This window comes from Anguilla rostrata, chromosome 3 (assembly GCF_018555375.3).
Source record: "Anguilla rostrata isolate EN2019 chromosome 3, ASM1855537v3, whole genome shotgun sequence".
Classification (NCBI taxonomy): domain Eukaryota; kingdom Metazoa; phylum Chordata; class Actinopteri; order Anguilliformes; family Anguillidae; genus Anguilla; species Anguilla rostrata.
The window spans coordinates 57163822-57186724 of NC_057935.1; the positions used below are offsets into that span (position 1 = coordinate 57163822).

The 22903-nt window shown below is 45.4% G+C and overlaps 1 protein-coding gene across 1 annotated transcript in view; it reads right to left on the bottom strand.

Moving 5' to 3' along the window:
- Positions 1–6794: 6794 nt before the first annotated feature.
- Positions 6795–22903, bottom strand: part of LOC135251949 (protein unc-13 homolog A-like) — a 60736-nt gene continuing 44627 nt past the window's right edge. Inside the window, exons 31-42 of the mRNA XM_064329829.1 lie at positions 22534–22677; positions 21687–21764; positions 21240–21317; positions 20897–20985; positions 20513–20665; positions 20278–20401; positions 18300–18356; positions 17833–17913; positions 17503–17650; positions 13231–13323; positions 12283–12442; positions 6795–8431 (exon numbers count right to left, since the gene is read on the bottom strand). Of these exons, the coding sequence (XP_064185899.1) occupies positions 8140–8431; positions 12283–12442; positions 13231–13323; positions 17503–17650; positions 17833–17913; positions 18300–18356; positions 20278–20401; positions 20513–20665; positions 20897–20985; positions 21240–21317; positions 21687–21764; positions 22534–22677 (1497 nt within the window). The 3' untranslated portion in view covers positions 6795–8139. The remainder of the gene's footprint in view (positions 8432–12282; positions 12443–13230; positions 13324–17502; positions 17651–17832; positions 17914–18299; positions 18357–20277; positions 20402–20512; positions 20666–20896; positions 20986–21239; positions 21318–21686; positions 21765–22533; positions 22678–22903) is intronic.

The following is a 22903-nucleotide window of genomic DNA, read 5'->3' on the forward strand; positions in this document are numbered from 1 at the left end:
TAAAAAAATGTGTATTTGAACTGTGAATAGTGGGTCACATCCTGGTACAGGCCACTTTACGTAGACTCTGTCTGGTCTTCTGTCCAGCCACAAATCAGGCCACTAAAGGGTCAAAAAAGTGAGGGCGCGAGGGTTAATTCCGTAACAAGTCCATAAAACTGCAAAAAGCATAGCCTTTGTGTTACTGCTTTAGGTTTATTTAAGCTTAATTTTTTTTTTTTGAACATCAGACACACACACGGGCAGCCAGGCACACGCGCAGGCGGCGGTATTCCATCGCGGGCGTGGCCCCTCCGCAGTCTCCTCTTCGGGGCGCTCCGCGCGTCTGCTGCTGACGCGTCCGGGACGCCGGGCCTTGTTTTAATGCTGCGCTCGTTCGTCTGTGTGAGGAGCTGGGGTGCAGAAACGGCTTCAGACCTTCACGGGGAGCCCAGACGGAGAAGCTGGTCTTCCACCCCTTGTGCGTTAGCCTAGCTTTCCGCCTCCCGCGCGTTAGCCTAGCTTTCAGCCTCCCCCGCGTTAGCCTAGCTTTCAGCCTCCCCCGCGTTAGCCTAGCTTTCAGCCTCCCGCGCGTTAGCCTAGCTTTCAGCCTCCCGCGCGTTAGCCTAGCTTTCAGCCTCCCGCGCGTTAGCCTAGCTTTCAGCCTCCCGCGCGTTAGCCTACTTCAGCCCGCGCTTAGCCTACTTCAGCCTCCTGCGCGTTAGCCTAGCTTTCAGCCTCCCGCGCGTTAGCCTAGCTTTCAGCCTCCCGCGCGTTAGCCTAGCTTTCAGCCTCCCGCGCGTTAGCCTAGCTTTCAGCCTCCCGCGCGTTAGCCTAGCTTTCAGCCTCCCGCGCGTTAGCCTAGCTTTCAGCCTCCCCCGCGTTAGCCTAACTTTCCGGCTCACGGAATCGGCTTGGATTAGACATGGCACCGGGGATGTTTAAATAATCCGGTGTGACTGTTTACTACTTACTGCCTCTGCATTTTTTTTTTTTTTACCTTGTGGGGACTGTGTGTGTGTACGTGTGTGCGTGTGTGAGTTTTCACCGAGTGGAGGGGCCTAGTTAATTGATAGATGTGGCCACACACGTGTCCGATCCACCAAGAAAAGCCATGGGGAACAGCAACTACATCTGAAGGGCTTCCAAAGTCCCAAGACTGTCCACACTACATTTCAGGGACCCCACATCTGCACTGTACCCCCCTCCCTGCCCCCTCTGCACTGTATCCCAACCCCCCCACCCCCTCCCCCCATGCTGGCTTCACACCAATGAAAACAATAATGTCAATAACAGAAAAAAACAGTATGGCAGCTAGTTCACACAGGGCTTCCACACAAGTGTTTATTTGTTTTTTGTTTTTTTTACAAGTTATTTTGTTACGTTTTTGGAAAAAGCTGCATTTAAGTATAATAAAAAAAAAAAAAAAGAACAGTCCCACTACAAGCCATAAAAAAATGCGTCCCCTAAAAATCATGACCCGCCCACCTTCTTCCTTGGGTGCGTTTCGGTTCGCGAACGATGGTCAGCGTTCCTCTCGAAAAGCCGCGATGCCTGTCCTGTCTTTCCAGTGCATAGCGCTTAGCGGCTGCACTGTTGTGAGAGAGAGAGAGAAAGTGAACAAAGTCTTTTTCTGGAAATAGCCAGGCCTCAAGGTTTTTAATGATTTTTTTCTCTTCTCCCAGCATTAGCTGTGTGCCACGTTGTCCTCGACATGTTCGTTTTGTTTTCAGGACGGTTTTTTTTCGCGGTTTGTGTCTGTTGTGGTGTTGTGTGTGTGTCCGGTTGTGCTTCTGATTTTGCGTGTGTGTTTGTTTTAAAAACACCGCTAGGGAGGAGAAGATGCAGGGGACGTGATGTGCTTGGGAGTCTTCGCTCCGTGACTTTCTCTCCGCTGCACAGCTCCCCCCCGCCCCCCACCCCCCCTTCATGAAGGAGGGGGAGAAATGAACAATAATACAAGAAGTTTTATTTTTCTTGCTTGTGCATTTATTGTGCTTTTTAAGCACCGAATCCCCTGTGAAATTTTTATTTGAGCCTGTGGAGTTTTAAGGCTCTGAGGAATGGGAGGGGGGGGGTGCAGTAGGACACTAAACACAGAATTTCCACTGTGTCCTGTTCCTTGCAGAGGATCAAAGTGTTACTAGACATGTTCTGACTTGTTTTTTTTTTTTTTTTTTTATATACTGGGTTGCGAATGAATGCCTTCCCTGTGCTAGCCACCACCCTCTTTCCCTGCAGACTCCTCCCCCCTCCCCCTTGTCTCAGCATTGACATTGCATTCTGGGAGCTGTAGTTCCAGCAGTTAAACTCGATGCTCTGTTTGGTAAATGTGTCAATTGAGCAAAAAGGTACTTACGAAGGTGTGTCTGGGTGGGTGGGTGGGTGGGGGGGGGGGACCTAGGAGGGCTTTTTTATTATTTTTCTAATGTATGCCAGCAGAAATTGTAAAGGTACGAATATCAATTTATATCTTACCCCCGTGCCCCCCCCCCACCCCAAAGGTGTGAAAACAGGGTTTTTCAAGGAAAGGTTAGACGGGCGATTGTGGGAGGGGGACGGGCGTGGTGGAGCGGGGCAAAGCCTTGGCTTTGCGATGACTCGCCTGAATCTCACCTGTCTCCTCTTGCTTTAAGTATTTTTATGCACAACCAAAAGGTTCCGCTATAAAGCTTCAGTCCTAACCTGACTGTAAATACCCCCCCCCCCCCGAAATGCAATCATCTGAATTTTGTGTTCGTACACAAGAATGATGAGGGAAAAAAAAGTGTATTTGAAAATAATTTGTAAGTTCACAATCTGCATGTCTTGAAGCCATCAGGCAGTAGCTTAAGTTTTTTTTTTTTTTTTTTTTTTGTTTTCGTATTTAAAAAAAAAAAAAAAAAAAAAAAAAAAAACCTTATTTGCTTTCCTGAATATCCCAGACTATAATGTGACCCCTTTTGTTACTCCATTTTATTTTAAGCTTTTTGTTTATTTTCTGTGTATAACATGTAGGCAATTTATAACTGAAAATAAGAAAACTTTATTGAAGAAATTTTAAAATATATTTTATTTGAAAGTTTATGGACCTTTTAACCTTTGGGCAGAATAATTATATATATAAACACGTATATAATTTGGACTGACTTGATGGTTATGAGAAAATGTATCAAGAGATTCTTTTTTATTTTTTACGCTTCTTTAATAAAAATTTTGTTTTCCTTTTTTTTTTACTGGAAAATTAACTCCTGTGTCTGTTTTTCCTTGCATGTGTTTTATGTGCGGAGTTCATATATATATATATATATATATATATATACACACACACATATCAAAGCCAGTTTGTGCATTCTGGGCATTTCTGTTACGTGAAACGTTTATCTTGGAGAATTTGACCCATTTTTTTTATGTTGTAGTGTGTACAAAATCAAAGAGGCTAGGACACTTGTTTTAAGTCTTGTACAAATGGATATATTATATGCATATCTTTTGCAGATGTATGAACTAAAAAGCAAAAGGTAATGAATGCTTTTCTGCCCCCCCCCCCACTTCCATAAGCAATGTAGCGCATTAGCTTTGCGCATTAGCCGTTAGTGCATTAGCTTTGCACATTAGCCGTTAGTGCATTAGCTTTGCACATTAGCCGTTAGTGCATTAGCTTTGCACATTAGCCGTTAGTGCATTAGCTTTGCACATTAGCCGTTAGTGCATTAGCTTTGCACATTAGCCGTTAGCGCATTAGCTTTGCACATTAGCCGTTAGTGCATACTGTGCAATTAGCCTAGTGCATAGCTTGCCATAGCAGTTAGTGCATTGCTTGCTTGCCGTGGGAAGCTGGATGCGTTGGCTTGCTTTGACATTAGCGTAACTTTAAGCTTTGCACATATAGTGATGGACATTTTTATTACCCCAAATGACTGTGACTGCTCAGTTACGTGTTATGTGGCTCTGCGGGGGAGGGGGGGGTGGAGGGGGGGGAAGCTTATTTCAGAAGGAGCTGTTGGTGGAGGTGAGCAAAGATTGTTTATAATCACCAAGATACTCAACTCCCTTTTCTTCCCTGCTTCGTGACAGCAGGAGTTTTCCTAGGGTTGGCGTCAGGCGTTTTTGGTGCTGTGTTACAGTGCAGAGTGTTTTCCTAGCTCCTGCCGTCTGTCAGATTTGGGAAATGCTGCTGGTCATCATCTCCCCAATGCGCTGTTGCAGTGCCTTCTGAACAGTTTGAGGTCAATAGTGGCAGGATCAGGTGGAAAATGGTCCAATAGGAGTTCTATGTGGGCACTTTTGGGTTGTGGATGGATGGTTACTGAGCTATGAATCGCTGTACATAATTGCGGGCACAGTCTAATATGGAATAACATGTTGTACCAGTCTGAAAGAAACATGCTGGGAACTTAGTCAGCTAATTAGTAAGGGGCCAGAATCCATTAATATGTGACAGTTTTGTCTGGTGAGGAATCAATCAAGGGCTTTAAGCCGTGATAATGGTAGGCTAATGAAAGTTTAAATTAATTAAGTTTAATTAAGGATTGATGATAAATTATCCAGCCTTCCCTGAGTACCACCTGCGGTGTCAGACTCTTTGTGTTAAAAACGTATGGATTTGTGTAAAAACACTTCTAAGTGTTTAGTGGACCATCACGGATGGTGGCAAATTCGGCTGATTGTATGTTGAATTCATGGCGGTTATTTTGCAATATAATATTGTTATATTCGCCTGTTTATTACAACATGATTTTTAAAAATTAGTTTTTTAGTTTTGTTGCATTTGCATTCATAAAATTGCAGATGTGTTTTATAAGATGAGTTCTATAAGGTGAGTTCTGTAAGATGAGTTCTATAAGATGAGTTGTATAAGGTGAGTTCTATAAGATGAGTTCTACCACATTTAAGTGCTTTTCTGTGGGAACAATGGTAGAAGACACACCTTCATATTATAGTGAATGAATGCAAGGTTTTTTTTTTTTTTTTAGTTTCTATACATTGCTTGTTATTTTTAATTTCACAGTCTCTTATTTTGGATTGCTGGTAATGTAACGTTTTATCAGCATTAATGTTCCACAGGCTATTATCTTTGTCTGCCACAGGGGGGCGGTAAAGCACAGCTGTACAGACACAGCGGGTGATTATGAAATGGGCTCTTCTTATTGTATTATAATTTTAGTCCTTTCCTAGATTTAAGATACTAGATGCGTTAAAAAAATACAAATTTAACTCCTTTTTAAACTGTAATAAGCCGATAGGAAGCCAAATTTGTGGTGAGAGGTGAAGCACTTTAAAATTAGCCAGAAATGTCCCGTCAGCACTTTTTGCAAAAATTCCATTCGATTAAACTTTATTCATCCCCGAGGGACACAATGGAGAGCGTGGAACTCTTTGGTCGGGATCAGTTCAATCATTCAAAATGGCTAATGAAAAGACAATAGCAATATAATATATATCTATATATTCTTTATTTTCGAAGCAGAACCACAGCGATACTGCAGTCTTCATTCCCAATCCCCAGTAAGGTCAATCATATATTAAAAAAAAAAATTATAAACACTGTCAGTATAAAAAAAAATACTTTCTCTCATGCTAGTTTTTCGAACACACGTACAACGTTGGTGTTATTTATATATTCACAAGCATTTGAAAAAATAGGTAGAATTACGCAAATATTGAAACAAACAAACGCAAAAAAAAACTAGAGTGAAAAAAATAACAATACAGGACAACTGGCAAGTGACATCACGTGCTGACACAGGACAGCGTTTCCCATCATGCACTTCTTTGTATTTAAAGAGTGGGTGTCGCTGTGTTTGGGTGTGGGGGGGATGAGTCTGCATGCATGCATGCACCGGTCTTTAAAAAAATTTTTTTTTTGGGCCGCTTTTGTGCTTCCGTGCTTCCGTGTTTTTTTTGTACGTTTTCGCGTATGTGTGTTGCGTGCGCGTGCACGTGCATGTGTGTCTAACGGCGAGGCTGAGTGGAGCAACGGAGGTCATTGACCTCATTTCAGTTTCAATGCTTTGGGGATCTTGCATGTCGGGTTGTTCTGGCCACAGTCTTTTCGCACCCATTGCCTGTACACGCACAGTAACATTCAGGACTTGGTCAGTGTTGGGTTTGTATCTTTTCTTTGCTCCTCTGCAGTTGAAAAGCAGGATGCTCACCTGTCCTACAGGTACTCTTTACCTTCCCGAGTCTTGGGCACACCACCAGCCTGCAGTCACATGACCTGGCTGAAATTTTTTTTTGCGATGGTTTATTGATAAACTTCACACCACTAAACATTTCAGGAAGGTGTTCTTAAATTTTCACACACGCACACACACAGCCTTGTGTTCTTCTTGTTTCAAAAACAGTGAAGCAAACAAGGTGAGCTCAGGCCTTGGTGTGAATGTCTGCGAACTGCCAAGCGATTGGTCCTCTTCCTTTTTCTCTCTTTCTCTTTCTCTCTCTCCATCTCGCTGTTCTGTCTCTCAGAGAGAAGCATGCAAACAGTTCTCCAGTCCTTTCATTGAATTGTCCGCATGGCACTCTCACTGTGCTGTGATTGGTCAAGGATGTCCACAGCTGCAGTTCCCCTGTTTGCCCAGCAGGGGGAGGAGCATTCCTTGTGCTTTCTCAGGAGGAGAGAGAAGTGGGGAGAAATGGAGATTGGCATCTTCTCTCAGTCCAGTCCACTGGCTCCGTTTCAGTTCATTTCTAGAGACAGTCTCTTTGAACACTTGGATTAAGTCAGCATTCAAAGAGCACATCCCCCTAGGAAGGCCAATATTTTACACCCCCCTCCCCCCTCCCCCCTCCCCCCTCCCTCCTCCCTCCTCCCTCCTCCCTCCCTTTCCCCACACCACACACCCCAAAACACGTCTACTGCAATGGGTCAGCCCCACGAAAACAGAAGGACTGCATGGCTTGCAGTGGAATGTGTTTAAAAACAAGCGTAAAATCCTCCACAAAGATCCTTTCCTCCTAATAAAAAGACACTTTGGCAATTCTCAAAATAACTATCTATCTATCTGTCTATCTATATTCCTACCTAGCTAGCTAGCTAACTGACTCGGTGGACATTCGACGCGATGGACATTCTTCTCGCCCTGCGGAGCGCACAAGCGGACGTGAACGCAGAAACACGGCCGCCCAGATGGCGGTTTCATAGCGGCGGGCGTGGGCGCGGTCACAGTCGAGGGCGGGGCTAAGTTCTTCACAGTGCTCGGAGGGCGTGGCATCGTCATGCAGAGGACGCTGTGCACAGGTGGGCACGAGGGCGGCGGACGCTCAGGGACAAGGTCTTGAGTTGAGATTGGAGAGTTGAGACGCTCAGCGCCGCCGGCGAGGGGCCGAGGGGCCTAAGACCCAGCGGCACGGCCCGACTCCGACTCGCCCCCTCCCCCGGGCCCCCCGGGGGGACCTGGCGGGTTCTGCTGGTTTCCGCGGTTACTCGGCCCCCCAGTCGGCCCGAGTCCAGCAGGTGCGAGCTACAGAGCGGGCGAAGCCCCCTGTAATCGTTTTGGCGATGAACGCCCATCGGAGGGAATTTGGGGTCTGAGCTGATCGGGCACGTTTGGGCGGTGGAAGTAATCCCACCCACATTCCAGCGCTTTCCAAAACCTGCTTATTCACTGACTCACCCCTCAGTGTTTCATTTTTTTTTTTTTTTTTTGGGGGGGGGTTATTTTCAGGTGACACCCCCCCCCATACATGTTGAGCGGTGGGAAAGGAAGGCAGCTGTAAGGAAATCAACTCACATACAGTTGGTGTGTGGGGGTGGGGGGGGGGGGGGTGTTAAAAAGCTCGAGACGTTTGCCACATAGAGAGGGGTCTTCGCAGGCAGGAGGAGAGGAAAGAAGAAGAGGAGGACAGAAAGAGTGGCAGGTAAAGAAGGAGGGATGGAGGACAGAGGAGTACGGGGGGGAGGGGGGGCTCTTAGGAGGAGTCTGAATGAACATCGTCCATCAGAGAGGCAGTGCGGTACCATTCTCTACGTTTCACAGCTGTGTGTCAGTGTGTGTGTGTGTGTGTGTTGGTCAGCTGAGAGCATGCGCAGGTGTGTGTGCTGTGTGTGTGTGTGTGTGTGTTGTGTGTGCCCAGAGGTGAAATTAATACTGTGCAAAAGAGGGCGCTGTGGGCTTTCTCTCTCTCTCTCTCTGTCCCTCCCTCCCTCCCTCCCTCCCTCGTCATCCCCGCCCCCTCTTAGCTCCCCCTGCCCTCCTCCGGGGAGCGCTGGTCGGACTTGAGCTTGACGAACTCCTTGGCGACCTCGTCGTTGTTGCGCTGGGACAGGATGCGCAGCACGGTCAGACCCGTCTCGTCCATGTGGACGCGCTTGCCCAGCGGCAGCCAGCAGGCCACGCTGCCGCGCGACGCCATGTCCTTCAGCTGCATGACCGCCATGCCCACCGTGCGGTCCTCCCGCGCGAAGCAGTAGTCCTTCACGCACACCTGCAGCTCGTAGCTCTCCGGCCCCGCCTCGCTGCTCAGCGTGCTGCACGGGGGACACGGGAGGAGGGAGGAGTTACACCTACCTGGGTCATTCTAATTTCACCTATGATGTCATAATCATCATCACAGACACGCATAACTCAGGGGAAGGGGAGGAGTTAGACCTACCTGGGTCATTCTAATTTCACCTATGATGTCACAATCATCATCACAGACACGCATAACTCAGGGGAAGGGGAGGAGTTAGACCTACCTGGGTCATTCTAATTTCACCTATGATGTCACAATCATCATCACAGACACGCATAACTCAGGGGAAGGGGAGGAGTTAGACCTACCTGGGTCATTCTAATTTCACCTATGATGTCACAATCATCATCACAGGCACGCATAACTCGGGGGAAGGGGAGGAGTTAATTCCTCCTGGGTCATTCTAATTTCATCTATGATGTCACAATCATCATCACAGGCACGCATAACTCGGGGGAAGGGGAGGAGTTAATTCCTCCTGGGTTATTCTAATTTCATCTATGATGTCGTAATTACATCACAGACACGCATTACCCGGGGGAAGGGGAGGAGTTAATTCGTCCTGGGTCATTCTAATTTCATCTATGATGTCATAATTACATCACAGACACGCATTACCGGGGGGAAGGGGAGGAGTTAATCCCTCCTGGGTCATTCTAATTTCATCTATGATGTCATAATTACATCACAGACACGCATTACCCACAGACATGCTGAACGCCTTTCGAGGTTCGAGATATTGTCACAAATATGCGATCGGAATGTGCTAAGCATTTTTCATCATAAACTTCTAAAAAAACATTAATATTCTATTATTTCATCGTGGTTGTTGAATAAACATGATTTCCTATCCATACAAATCAAAACTTGACATATTAAAAATTATAGCATTATTTTCAGTTTTCCACTGAAATACATTTTTAATTTCAAATTTCCAAAAAAAAAAAACATTCAAATTATTTTATTTCATCGTAGTTGCAGAATAAACCTTATTTCCTATCCATACAATTCAAAACTGGACATATTAAAAATGGTAGCATTATTTTCACTTTTTGGACACATGACTATAGTCTTATGTATTTAGCAGTTTTCTGAAATTCAAAGATATTTTGTATCATAAATTTCTATAAAAACATTAGGATACTTTTATTTCACTGTGGTTGTTGAATAAACATGATTTTCTATCCATACAAATCAAAAGTGAACATATTAAAAATTATAGCATTATTTTCAGTTTTTGGAAATAAGACTATAGTCTTATGTATTTAGCAGTTTTCCACAGAAATACATTTTTCATCTCAAATTTAAAAAAAAACCATTAAAATTATTTTACTTAATGGAAGTTGTTGAATAAACATTATTTCCAATCCATGCAAATATAAACTGGACATATTAAAAATTATGTTTTTTTTTTGCAGTGTTTGGACATAAGACTATAGTCTTATGTATTTTGCATTTTTCCACTGAAATACATTTTTCATTTCAAATTTCTAAAAAAAACATTAAAATTATTTTATTTCATCGTAGTTGTTGAATAAACATAATTTCCTATCCATACAAATCAAAACTGGACATATTAAAAATTATGGCATTATTTTCAGTGTTTGGACATAAGACTATAGTCTTACGTATTTTGCAGTTTTCCACGGAAATATATTTCTCATCGTAAATTTCTAAAAACAACATTAATATTATTTTATTTCATCGTAGTTGTTGAATAAACATTATTTCCTATCCATGCAAATATAAACTGGACATATTAAAAATTATAGCATTATTTTCAGTTATTGGACATAAGACTATAGTCTTATGTATTTAGGAATTTTCCACAAAAATACATTTTTCATCTTAAATTTCTAAAAAAAAAACCCCAAAAAAACATTAATATTATTCTATTTCATCGTGGTTGTTGAATAAACATGATTTCCTATCCATACATGTCAGAACCGGACATATTAAAAATTATAGCATTATTTTCACATTTTGGACATAAGACTATAGTCTTATGTATTTGATTTTTCCACTAAAATACATTTTTCATCTTAAATTTCTAAAAAAAACCAAAAACATTAAATTATTCTATTTCATCGTGGTTGTTGAATAAACATGATTTCCTATCCATACATGTCAGAACCGGACATATTAAAAATTATAGCATTATTTTCACATTTTGGACATAAGACTATAGTCTTATGTATTTTGCATTTTTCCACTGAAATACATTTTTCATTTCAAATTTCTAAAAAAAAACATTAAAATTATTTTATTTCATCGTAGTTGTTGAATAAACAATATATCCTACGCATACAAATCAAACCTGGAGATATTAAGAATTATAGCATTATTTTCAGTGTTTGGACATAAGACTATAGTCTTATGAATTTTGCAGCTTTCCACTGAAATAAATTTTTCATTTCAAATTTAAAAAAAAAACCATTAAAATTATTTTACTTAATGGAAGTTGTTGAATAAACATTATTTCCTATCCATGCAAATATAAACTGGACATATTAAAAATTATGGCATTATTTTCAGTGTTTGGACATAAGACTATAGTCTTATGTATTTTGCATTTTTCCACTGAAATACATTTTTCATTTCAAATTTCTAAAAAAAATTATAATTTTTTATTTATTGTAGTTGTTGAATAAACATAATTTCCTATCCATACAAATCAAAACTGGACATATTAAAAATTATGGCATTATTTTCAGTGTTTGGACATAAGACTATAGTCTTTTGTATTTTGCAGTTTTCCACAGAAATACATTTTTCATCTTAAATTTTCATAAAAATATTATTATTCTTTTATTTCACCATGGTTGTTGAATAAACATAATTTCCTATCCATACAAATCAAAACTGGACATATTAAAAATTATGGCATTATTTTCAGTGTTTGGACATAAGACTATAGTCTTATGTATTTTGCATTTTTCCACTGAAATACATTTTTCATTTCAAATTTCTAAAAAAAACATAAAAATTCTTTTATTTCATCGTAGTTGTTGAATAAACATTATTTCCTATCCATACAATTCAAAACTGGACATATTAAAAATGGTAGCATTATTTTCACTTTTTGGACATATGACTATATCCTTATGTATTTTGCAGTTTTCCGAAATGCAAAGATATTTTTTATCATAAATTTCTATAAAAACATTAGGATTCTTTTATTTCACCGTGGTTGTTGAATAAACAATATTTCCTATCCATACAAATCAAAAGTGAACATATTAAAAATTATAGCATTATTTTTACTTTTTGAACATAAGACTATAGTCTTATGTATTTAGGAATTTTCCACAAAAATACATTTTTCATCTTAAATTTAAAAAAAAAACCCCCAAAAAAACATTAATATTATTCTATTTCATTGTGGTTGTTGAATAAACATGATTTCCTATCCATACATGTCAGAACCGGACATATTAAAAATTATAGCATTATTTTCACATTTTGGACATAAGACTATAGTCTTATGAATTTTGCAGCTTTCCACTGAAATACATTTTTCATCTCAAAAAAAAAAAAAAAAAACATTAAAATTATTTTATTTCATCGTAGTTATTGAATATGTTTATTCCGTGTTTATTTATATGATTTCACCGTGGTTGTTGAATAAAGATTATTTCCTATCCGTACGAATCAAAACTGGACATATTATTACAGCATTATTTTCAGTGTTTGGACATATACACTTCGCAGTTTTCCACTCAAGTACATTTTTCATCATTAATGAAAAATGCTTCCTTGAAAATATTGATATTAATTTATTTCACTGTGTTTGTATAATCAACACGATTTCTTATCCTGCCGAGTGAATAGTTGATGTTTTTTTTTGGGGGGGGGGTCACTCACAACGTGAAGGTCTCGCTGAACTTGGGCGCCCAGCTGTTGTTCTTTGACTTGGTGGCGAACTTCCGCTTCCTGTCGCTGAGGCTGGGGCCGATGATGTACACCTCCACGAAGGGGCGGAATATTCCGGAGGTCTGCCACTGCAGGTCGTTAGCGGCAACCACTGGAGGCAGAAAGAGGAGGCGGGGGGGGAAGGGGAGGCGGGGGAGGTGGTTACCCTTTTTGCCTTCAAGGCAGAGGTTCCAGTCCTGGTCCAACAGATTTCTATTTAATGTTGGTTTTTAATTACTGGCTATTTTTTATTCATTATATAAACATGACCTCATAAACCGATGAGCTGAGTTACTTCACCACATAAAATGGTTGATTATGACAGCTGAAAAAAAATCAACCCACTTGATGAAATACATGCTTATTGTGGTAGTTTTGTATAGCAAAAGCAGTCTAATTCATTTTCATAAGCTTTATGTAAAACATTGTTACAGTTCTGACCTGCTCGGTAACGTGTGAACTCCAATCTGGCATTATACTACATTTCCCACCATCCATTTCACCAATGTTAACAGAGAAAGATTTTGCAATGCACCTTCAGAACAGACTCACCTTCAGAGCACACTCACCTTTAGAACACACTCATCTTTAGAACACACTGACCTTTAGAACACACCCACTTTTAGAACACACTCACCTTTAGAACATACTCACCTGTAGAACACACTCACCTTTAGAACATACTCACCTGTAGAACACACTCATCTTTAGAACACACACTCACCTGTAGAACACACTCACCTTTAGAATACACACTCACCTGTAGAACACACTCACCTGTAGAACACACTCATCTTTAGAACATACTCACCTTTAGAACGCACTCACCTTTAGAACACACACTCACCTGTAGAACACACTCATCTTTAGAACACACACTCACCTGTAGAACACACTCACCTTTCACCGTGACCTTGTGCTCTCCAGTGTTGGGGTGAGTGAAGATCTCCACGTGGATGGACACCTCCCCCACCGCGTCGTCCACCCCGGAACCTGACAGGTTAAAGGTCAAGGGTCAGAGTCAGGGTTCCCCTGGGCCTCTTGCTCGGGGTTAATGAAACGCGGTTGAGACAGATCCGCCACGCACTGAACCGAAAGCAAACGCTCCATCAGGTCCGGGGGTTAAAATCCACCGCAATTCAGCTCTCAGCAAACAAAAACACCCCCCCCCCAAAAAAGCACAGGAAACATGCCTCATAATGAGGATTCTTTAAAAAGGGTTTCGTTTCAATTAATTTTCTGAAGGGAATACGTTTTAATTAACTACACCTGCCAACCGCCCCCGCCCCAGATGGAGTTGCGTAGCTCCAGTTTGGTAGTAGCGATGCGTGTACATAGCGCAAGCTGTCCCACCCGTGCTTCCTAAAACCCTGCTCTCTGTCTCACACAGCACTCCGTAACTTCCCTACCATGCACCGCTCCACAGCGGACTGTCGCATGCTGAAATGCACCAGGTCGGACGCATTTCTCAGTTCAACCGCCCCCCTCCCCACAGGGATGCAGGTTCGCCCCGCCCCCCCCCCCCACGAGCGAGCAAAAAAACCGACCCGCACGCTGTCCTTCATCATACTGGCTGAGGATGAGGATGGCGGTTTTAGGAAATGGGCATTTTTGGGTGCACATGCGGGGGAGCTCCACCAGGGGGCTCCCCACTCACACAGTGGCTCCGTTTGTCTGGGCAAGGGGTTGGCAGGCAGGTGCATGTCTCAGTAAGAGGGGGGGTGGGGTTCCCCCTCGGGGTGGCGAAAAACAGCGGGACAGAACAGGGTGGGGGGGGGGGGGTGTTGTCTGTTCTTCCCAACTCTTCATCTCCTGACTGATAAAAACCTTAAAAAGCCGTAAGTGCAGATATGACTCTGTACTAAGCAGCAGGGTTATGAATGAGTGACATTCTCCCCCCCCCCTCCAACCCAAGGCTAATTAACCAAAAAGTCTAATTGTTGCAACGGCACAGGACCCCAGTGCCAGCCGGAGAGGGGTGTCCCATCAACGTGCCGGAACTGAAAGCACAGAAGTCCCGTAAGTTGATGGCAATTTCAGACAAAACAGGCTGTTGCCAGACAGAATATGCGAGGGGGGTGGGGGTGGGGGGTGACTCACGGGGGGGGGGGGGGGCTTCCGGCACATTCAAGCCAAATGCCGACAGGCCAGGGTCAATAAATCCCATTTCCTCTGCACTTTAATTAAGAGGATGGAATGAGTAACTGCACAGATGTTATAGGGCAACCAGATGGTCAGCTCCTGAGTAGCCAGTGATCCAGAACACCATCGTTTTCAGTTTACCAGTAGTGATTGTGACATCAGCGTCCGTAGATGTTCCGTAGACATTCTGATCACATATCAAGGGTCGAATGCAGGAGGCTCCAGCTAATAAGCAGGGGTTCCTGGAGCTACATCACAGCACAGATCATCCACCGCCACAGCCTGGCACCTGCTCAATATTAAGACTGCAGAGTGGGATATCTGGTGGGTGTAGAGCGTCAGCAGTAATCCTGACAGGACTGGCACCAGGAAAAGGGGACTGGAAACCTCGAGCGTGTGGGCAAAGACCCTTAAAGTGAAAGAGATGTATCACCCAGGATTTGTCATTCCACCAGAGCAATCTCGCAGACTGAATCTGCACTGATCTGGTTACTCAGTGTGATCTTTACTTCCCACTTAAGAGGGAAGGGAGTAAGCACTGTGAGTCAGTCCAGAAGGGGGTGTGGGACGGAATTGGGGGGGAGGGGTAGGAGCAGGCTTGGAACGGAAAGCGCTTCCAGACAAACGGAGCCAGCTGCCAACAGCATCGCTTCAACTTCCATAAACTCCAGGCAAGAAAACAAACAGTTTCCCCCAAGAACTTCCAATGGAAAATAGCACACAGAGACTTCCCATAAGTAAAGACACACACACACACACAGACAAACACACACACCCGCACACACACAGGCAAACACCCGCACACACACACACACACACACACACAGACACATACACACACACACACACGCAAACAAAAGCACAGCCATCCCAACACACACTCTCACACAGACAGACAGCTACACACCATCCCACGCCCCTAAGTCTCTGTGTGCTCCACTGGTCAGGGTTAGGGGTTAGTGTAGGTACAGCAGGGCACTTCACTGCGGGGTGAGAGTGCAGACCCGTGTGCATGCTAGTTTCTGGAGGCCCGAACATACCCTTCTCTGGGTACACATCCTCGCTATGGGTGTACCTCACCCCCTTCCCTCCATGAACTGAGCAGGGAGAGAGGGGGGGGGACGAAGGGAGGGAGAGAGAGGGAAAGAGAGGAAACACACAGGAGACATAAGCCGGCACAGACACAGAGAGTAAAAGCGAGAGAGAGAGAGAGAGAGAAGCAGAGGAGCAGCCTGCTGGATTCAAAAGGCTTTAGTACAGGTAGACAGACAGCCACAGACACAGACACTGTGACAAAACAAGGTACACCTATCCGCTCTCAGCTAAGGTAGAGCTATAGTTAGCCACTCATAGCTATTGTAAAGCCTAGCTATAGTTAGCTACTCTCAGCTACAGTAGAGCTTAGCTATAATTAGCCACTCACAGCTATAGTAGAGCTGAGCTACAGTTAGCCACTTTCAGCTACAGTAGAGCTTAGCAACAGTTAGCCACTTTCAGCTACAGTAGAGCTTAGCAACAGTTAGCCACTTTCAGCTACAGTAGAGCTTAGCAACAGTTAGCCACTTTCAGCTACAGTAGAGCTTAGCAACAGTTAGCCACTTTCAGCTACATTAGACCTTAGCTACAATTAGGCAACCTTACATGCGAATGAGGGTCTTCTGTACTCAGCAAAATGGAGGTATTGCTCAATAGTAAGACAGTTAGCAACTAGCTTAGATACAAATAATACAGGGTGACAAAAATATTCATGTTTATATGAGAGAGACTTCCAAAATCGCAGGGTTAGTTTTCACCTCTATACAAATGCATTTTAATGATGTGGCCCACAGCCAAAATCCACTTTTTTGTTCTTCTGAACAGTAGGTGAGAAATTAAAGACACGTAGCATTAATGAAAATGAGGGGGCTACTCTGGTTCTGTAGCTCTGTGTGGCTGTACAAGGCAGGGTTACAGGCACTGGGTTCAGATTCCACGCCCTGAGTCTCGGTGACTAGCCTAACAGTCTTCCCAACTGGTTTGGACTAGACGACCTTTGACCCCCGCCTCTGCTGGGCTAATTTCGGCTCGGTGTGCGGTGGCCTTAGGACTTTAACGAAACAGACAGAAACAGATTCTCTACTGAAAGACAAACAGCAGTAACAATCGATTACAGTAACAAACAGGAAGATGGCGATGATGAATTTGCCTAAATCTGGCAACCCTATGTGTCATGCAAAATTTGCATATGTCCAGTTTATTTTCATCCCACATTTTAAAGTACATATGTATGTATGTATGTATGTATGTATGTATGTATGTAGGTACATATGTATGTATGCATGTATGTATGTATGTAGGTACATATGTATGTATGCATGTATGTATGTATGTAGGTACATATGTATGTATGTATGTATGTAGGTACATATGCATGTATGTATGTATGCAGGTACATATTATGTATGTATGTATGTATGTATGCATGTATGTATGTATGTATGTATGTAGGTACATATGTATGTATGTATGTATGCAGGTACATATGTATGTATGTATGTATGTATGTATGTATGTAGGTACATATGTATGTATGTAGGTAAATATGTATTGCTTAAATGTAAAACAGAAACAGGGAGAGGATCTTGGATTCCAAGAGGAGGGAGAGAACTATCATGGAATACTAGACATTAAACAACGGAAGCTACATGGTGAAAAGAGAAAGATGGACAGAAGGGGAGGATTGATGAGAGAGGCGGGAGAGAGAAAGAGAAAAGAATGAACGACAGAGCTGATGGAAGAGAGGGAGTGTGAAAGGAGAGGACTGACGAGGAAAAAGACAGGAGGGAGTAATAGAGAGAGACTGATAAACAGAGAGCATGAGAAGACTGATCGAAGAAAGAGGAGAGGAAAGGAGAATGATAAACAGAGAGTATTGATGCGAGACAGAAAGAGAGAGAGAGAGAGAGAGAGAGGGAAGTACAGTGAGGTGCACAGGAAGCGGGGAGCGAAGACAGAGTGGCGGCTGAGCGGTTCGGGGGGGGCGGGGCTTACCCTGCGCGTTCTGTGATTGGATGAACTTCTTGATGAGCTTGTCCGTGGCCTGGGTGTAGAGGGACAGGGCGTAGCGCAGGGACTGCAGGTCCGGGCTCTTCTCCAGGAAGGCCTTCTTCAGCCCCACCCCGCCCGCGTGGAAGTATTGCTACGCCGCAGACAGGATATGACATCACGGTCAGTCACCAGAGCAGGGCTGCCCAGTCCTGGCGATCTGCCGTCCTACAGGTTTAACTCCGGTGACATCACGGTTGGTCACCAGAGCAGCCCCAGACCGAGCCCCAGCTGACCGAGGAAGACAGGTAGTGATGCGCAGGAAGTGATGCGTACCTTGATGGTGTCCAGCGCCAGCTCCACCACGGCGCACTGTTTGGGCGTCAGAGCCTTGGCCTCCTCTCGAACCATGTGCTCCTGAAAGGGAGGTACAGAGACGGAGTTTCCTGAGCGAAAGACTCAGGAGAAAAAAGAGCGCTCTACACTCACACAACTGTGGGAACTCGGAGGATGAAAAAAAAATGCAGAGGCAACAAATGTCTTCAACTACTAGCTTATATTTAACCCTTTTAGGTGTAAGGTGACAAATAAAAAATAAATGGCTGGGTCAGGGAGGTTAAAGCCAAGCCATGGGTCATGTCTCAGCAGTCCCAGGTGCAGGGACGTGCCCCAACTGTGTTTGGGAAGACAAGAGCAGTCCCGGGTGTAGGAACGCGCCCCAGCTGTGTTTGGGAAGCTGCTCGCTGGAGGAGAACATGCACTGGAAGATGAACTGCTGTGAGTGAACAGGGAGGGGTCTGCACCTTGAGTTTGGAAAGTTGTCCCAACTCCTTGGCCTTGTTGAAGATGAGCTGGGTGCCCTGGGGGAGTGGGGGAGTGGGGGGGGGGGCAAAGGGAAGGGAGAGAAGGGGAAAGAGTGTTATTATCAGTAAATGTAGGAGACACTGATACAGAAACAGCAAAACAGGCAAAGAGCAGCTGTAGACTGAATACAGAAGGGAAGATCAGAATCTTACACGCACACACATGCACACGCACGCACATACTTACACACACACACACATGCATGGCCACACATACACACACGCACACACATGCATGCCCACACATACACATGCATGCATGAGCATACGTACAAACACACATGCATGCATGCTCACACACACACACACATACACCCACACATAAACACGCACGCACACACACACACACACACACGCACACAGAAAGCTAAAGTCACGGGTTCGAACGGTTTGAACGCAGACAGAGGTGGAGTCAGAGGGGCAGATTGACCTGGGAACAGACGGGACTGCAGTGAGACCGCACATCACCCGTCAGAGACACAGAGACACTCGGGCGATAAGACATCCCCTCTGGAAGAGAGGCGTTGGGGAACAGCACACGCTCAACAGGCCCCCCCCCCCCCCCCCGCCCCCCATTATGAAATAACAGGTGCTTGTGGTGAGGGGATTTAACGACTGAGCCACTCAAGATCCTTCTACTATTATAAAGAGCTGAAGTGTGTTCGGAGGAGTCGTAAGTGGGGAGCGACAGTGTGTAACCTGTTGCGTCCTGCCGCCAATGCTCTACTATACATTACATTACATTACAGGCATTTAGCAGACGCTCTTATCCAGAGCGACGTACAACAAGTGCATTAGTTCAAGGTGCAGAGGTGCAAAAGAAACACACAGATGTATACTGCATTAATGTGCTAAATTACACCACAGCGTGTATGTACAGTGGCAGACACACTGGCCCTGGGGAGACAGACTGCTGTAGCAGTTGTTTGGCCTCATAATAAGCAAGCAGGACTTTACACGATAAAACAAAGATCAGCGTCCAATGGGCTCGCCAGATTATTTTTGAAAAGCACTAAGGAGGAGAGTCGCTGTACAGAGGAAGACAAACAGGAGAAGAGGAAGGTAAGGGGGGGTGGGGGTCGGACGGGGGGTGGGGTGACAGGACACATTGAGCTAGAGCGTTTGAATATTTGAAGTCTTACATCACTGTGACAAGCGAGCTTCACCTTGCGCTGCAAAGAGATAGGACAGCTGTTAACAGAGCCACGCCCCCCTCGAAACCTGATTGGCCATCTTAACTTTCCGTGATCTGTGGTTGGTTGTAATGATGCTACGAGGAACGAGGTCACAGAATCAGGAGAACTTGTTTAGGAACACTCTTCCCACCTTCACAGAAGCAAGGCATGTGAAAACTCAGGCACGGAAAGGCCGACCATACAATTCTTTTTTTCATGGACAGGTGGGAAGTCACATGTTATCTACGGCGATCACACTAACCAATCACAGAGCAGGAACCACCCCAGCACGTGAGAAGGGACAGGAGCTGTAAAATATATAAACACTGGACTGATTGGTGGGAGCAGGGTCCACATGTTACCTGCGGTGAAGAGATCGCCCAGCGATGCATCATGGGAGAAAACATGTGGAACTGTGGATGGCTTTAGGAAAGAGTTCCACAGGTCTAATATCCGAACCCCACAGCCCCCCTGGGGCTCATATGCACCCCTCACTCAGGAGCTCAGAGACACCATCCCTGTGTGAGTGTGTGCAGGTGTGTGTGTGTGTGTGTGTGTGTGTGAGTGTCAGTGTGTGTGTGCGTGTATGTGTGTGAGTGTCTGCGTGTGTGTGTGTGAGAGGGTGTGAGTGTGTGTGTGTGTGTATGTGTGTGTGTGTGTGTGAGTGTGTGTGTGAGTGTGTGAGTGTGTGAGTGTGTGTGTGCAGGTGTGTGTGTGTGTGTGAGTGTGTTACAGTGACTGACCGTCTGGTCGGTCAGCGGCGGCAGGACGATGGTCTTCTCCATGGTGTTCATCACCAGCTTCCACAGCTCCTTCAGCACGCGCTTCAGCACCGTCTTCTCACAGATCTTAGCGAAGAGCGTCAGGCTGGGAGGGGCAGAGAGAGAGAGAGAGAGAGAGAGTCAGGCTGGGAGAGGCAGAGTAAGAGAGAGAGAGAGATAGAGAGAGAGAGAGCGAGAGAGAGAGAGCGCCGCTCACTTGCTGTCCAGGAAGTCCATGATGGGCTGCAGGACGTTGTCAGCGTCCTGGGCCACGCTGCTGCAGGCGCTGGCCGGGACCGTGTTGGTCCCCTTCACCTGGCTCAGGATGTCCCCCATCTGCCGCACACTCTCCTCTATGTGCGGCTGGAAACTACGGGGGGGGGGGGGGCGAGGGGGAGGGGAGGGGGGGAGGGGGTGAAGATTGAAAGCGGTGGAGTTTTGAACACTGAAAAAACATTACGAAGAACCTACTCTTCCAATTTCAGGATTTACCGAGTCAAATGAACAAAAACAGAAAACGGCCAAAACTTCATCTTCCTGAGAGCCCGCTCACACTGATTCAGTAATGTGTGTGTGTCCTGTGACCTCTCACACACGTTACCTGACTGCAAACACCCTGCTGAGGTCGTCCATCACGTTGTTGAGCTTCACCTGCAGCTCCTTCAGGAAGTCGCTGGCCTCCACGTTCAGCTGGAAGGCAGGAAAGGCCGGGTAACGGAAGTGCTGGCGCGCGCTGATGACATCACAACGGGATGTCTCCGCACGCAGAATCACAGAGGCTTACCGTTTACGATTCTGAATTCCGTGCTCCACATGGTGTGGAGTCCCAGTGTGATGACATCACAATAGGGCGTCAGTGGTGTGGAGGTTAGGGATGAGGGTAAGGGGGTTATGGGAGGGTACAGGTGAGGGAGAGGGAAGGTGGAGGTGAGGGAATCACTCACGTCTTTGCCCCCCATGGCCTCGAACATCTTCTCCAGCTGAACTCGCAGCTGCTGGATGTTATTGATCAGGATGCAGGGCTGCAGAGACATCACATCATCAGTGTGTTTCTCTCTCTCTCACACACACACACGCACATGCACAGACACACACGCACACCACACACCACGCACACACACACACACACGCACACCCACACACACAGACACACGCACAGACACACACACACACACACACGCACACCCACACACACAGACACACGCACATACACACACGCACACCCACACACGCACATACACACACACACACACACACGCACACCCACACACACAGACACACGCACATACACACACACACACGCACATATGCACACGCACAGACACACACACACACACGCACATGCACAGACACACACACATACACGCACAGACACACACACACACACTCACCACTTTCTCCTTGGAGCAGTGACCGGCGAAATCCTTGGCGATGATGTCAGCGTAGGAGAGCAGCACGTTGCCGATGGTCTGTAGCGAGAGGGCGGGGTGTGGGGGAGGGGGTGGGGGTGGGGATGGGAGACATGAGCTCAGAGATGAAAGGGAGATCCCGTGTTTGATCCTCTTCCTCCCAATATGGAACAAAGTCAGAAATATCACAACGATCCGTTTCCAGGACAACGAACGAGGAACAAAGGCAACCAACATGCCCGGAAGAGCTTGTCCCGTGAATAAGGGAACCCCCCTTCAAAGGGAGTGCACTGAAAACTCATTAAACTACACTGCACTCACTCAGCAGCACAGTGCATGGTGTGTGAACACAGGAAATGAGGAGGTAGATATTAACAAACAGACCTTGTTTTAAATCATTTCATCATTATTCTCTTTTTCTCCCCAACTAGTGCTGACAGTTGTGGGACGGAGTGTAGCACAGTGGGTAAGGAACTGGGCTTGTAACCGAAAGGTCGCAGGTTCGATTCCCGGGTAAGGACACTGCCGTTGTACCCTTGAGCAAGGTACTTAACCTGCTATGCTTCAGTATATCCAGCTGTATAAATGGATACAATGTAAAAAGTTGTGTAAGTCGCTCTGGATAAGAGCATCTGCTAAATGCCTGTAATGTAATGTAAATGTAATGGAAGAACAGACAACAGGTATCAACTTTTAGCCAGTGGGCATTTGACGTGTTGCTGGGAGGTAATAATGTAGTGGAACTTTGGGGAAATCCCCCCCCACACCCCCCATCTAAAACCCCACCCTGATCCTGGTGGGACAAACTGGCCTCGGCCCGCAGACGCACCTTGGCGAACCTCCGCATGTAGTTCCCCACGATCTGCGGGTCGGGGCACTCCAGCTTCCGGATGATCTCGAAGCTCTGGTTGAGCTGGGAGAAGACGTCCACCACGGAGCAGGAGAACAGGGCGTGCTCGGACGTCTGCTGGAACTGCGGACGCACAGGGGGAGGGGCGCTCAGCTTCCACCTGCAGCGAGCAGCTACTGACAGGGCGGTACTGCGCAGGAAAAGGGCTGTAACTCCTACACAGATCCCCCAATACGGATGCAAGTGCCCTCACGTTACAGCAGACAACCAGCACCTTAACATCCCCTTCTGGAGTACGGAGCCAAAACAACAAAAACAACAAATTGGCTGTCCCAATACTTTTGCATTT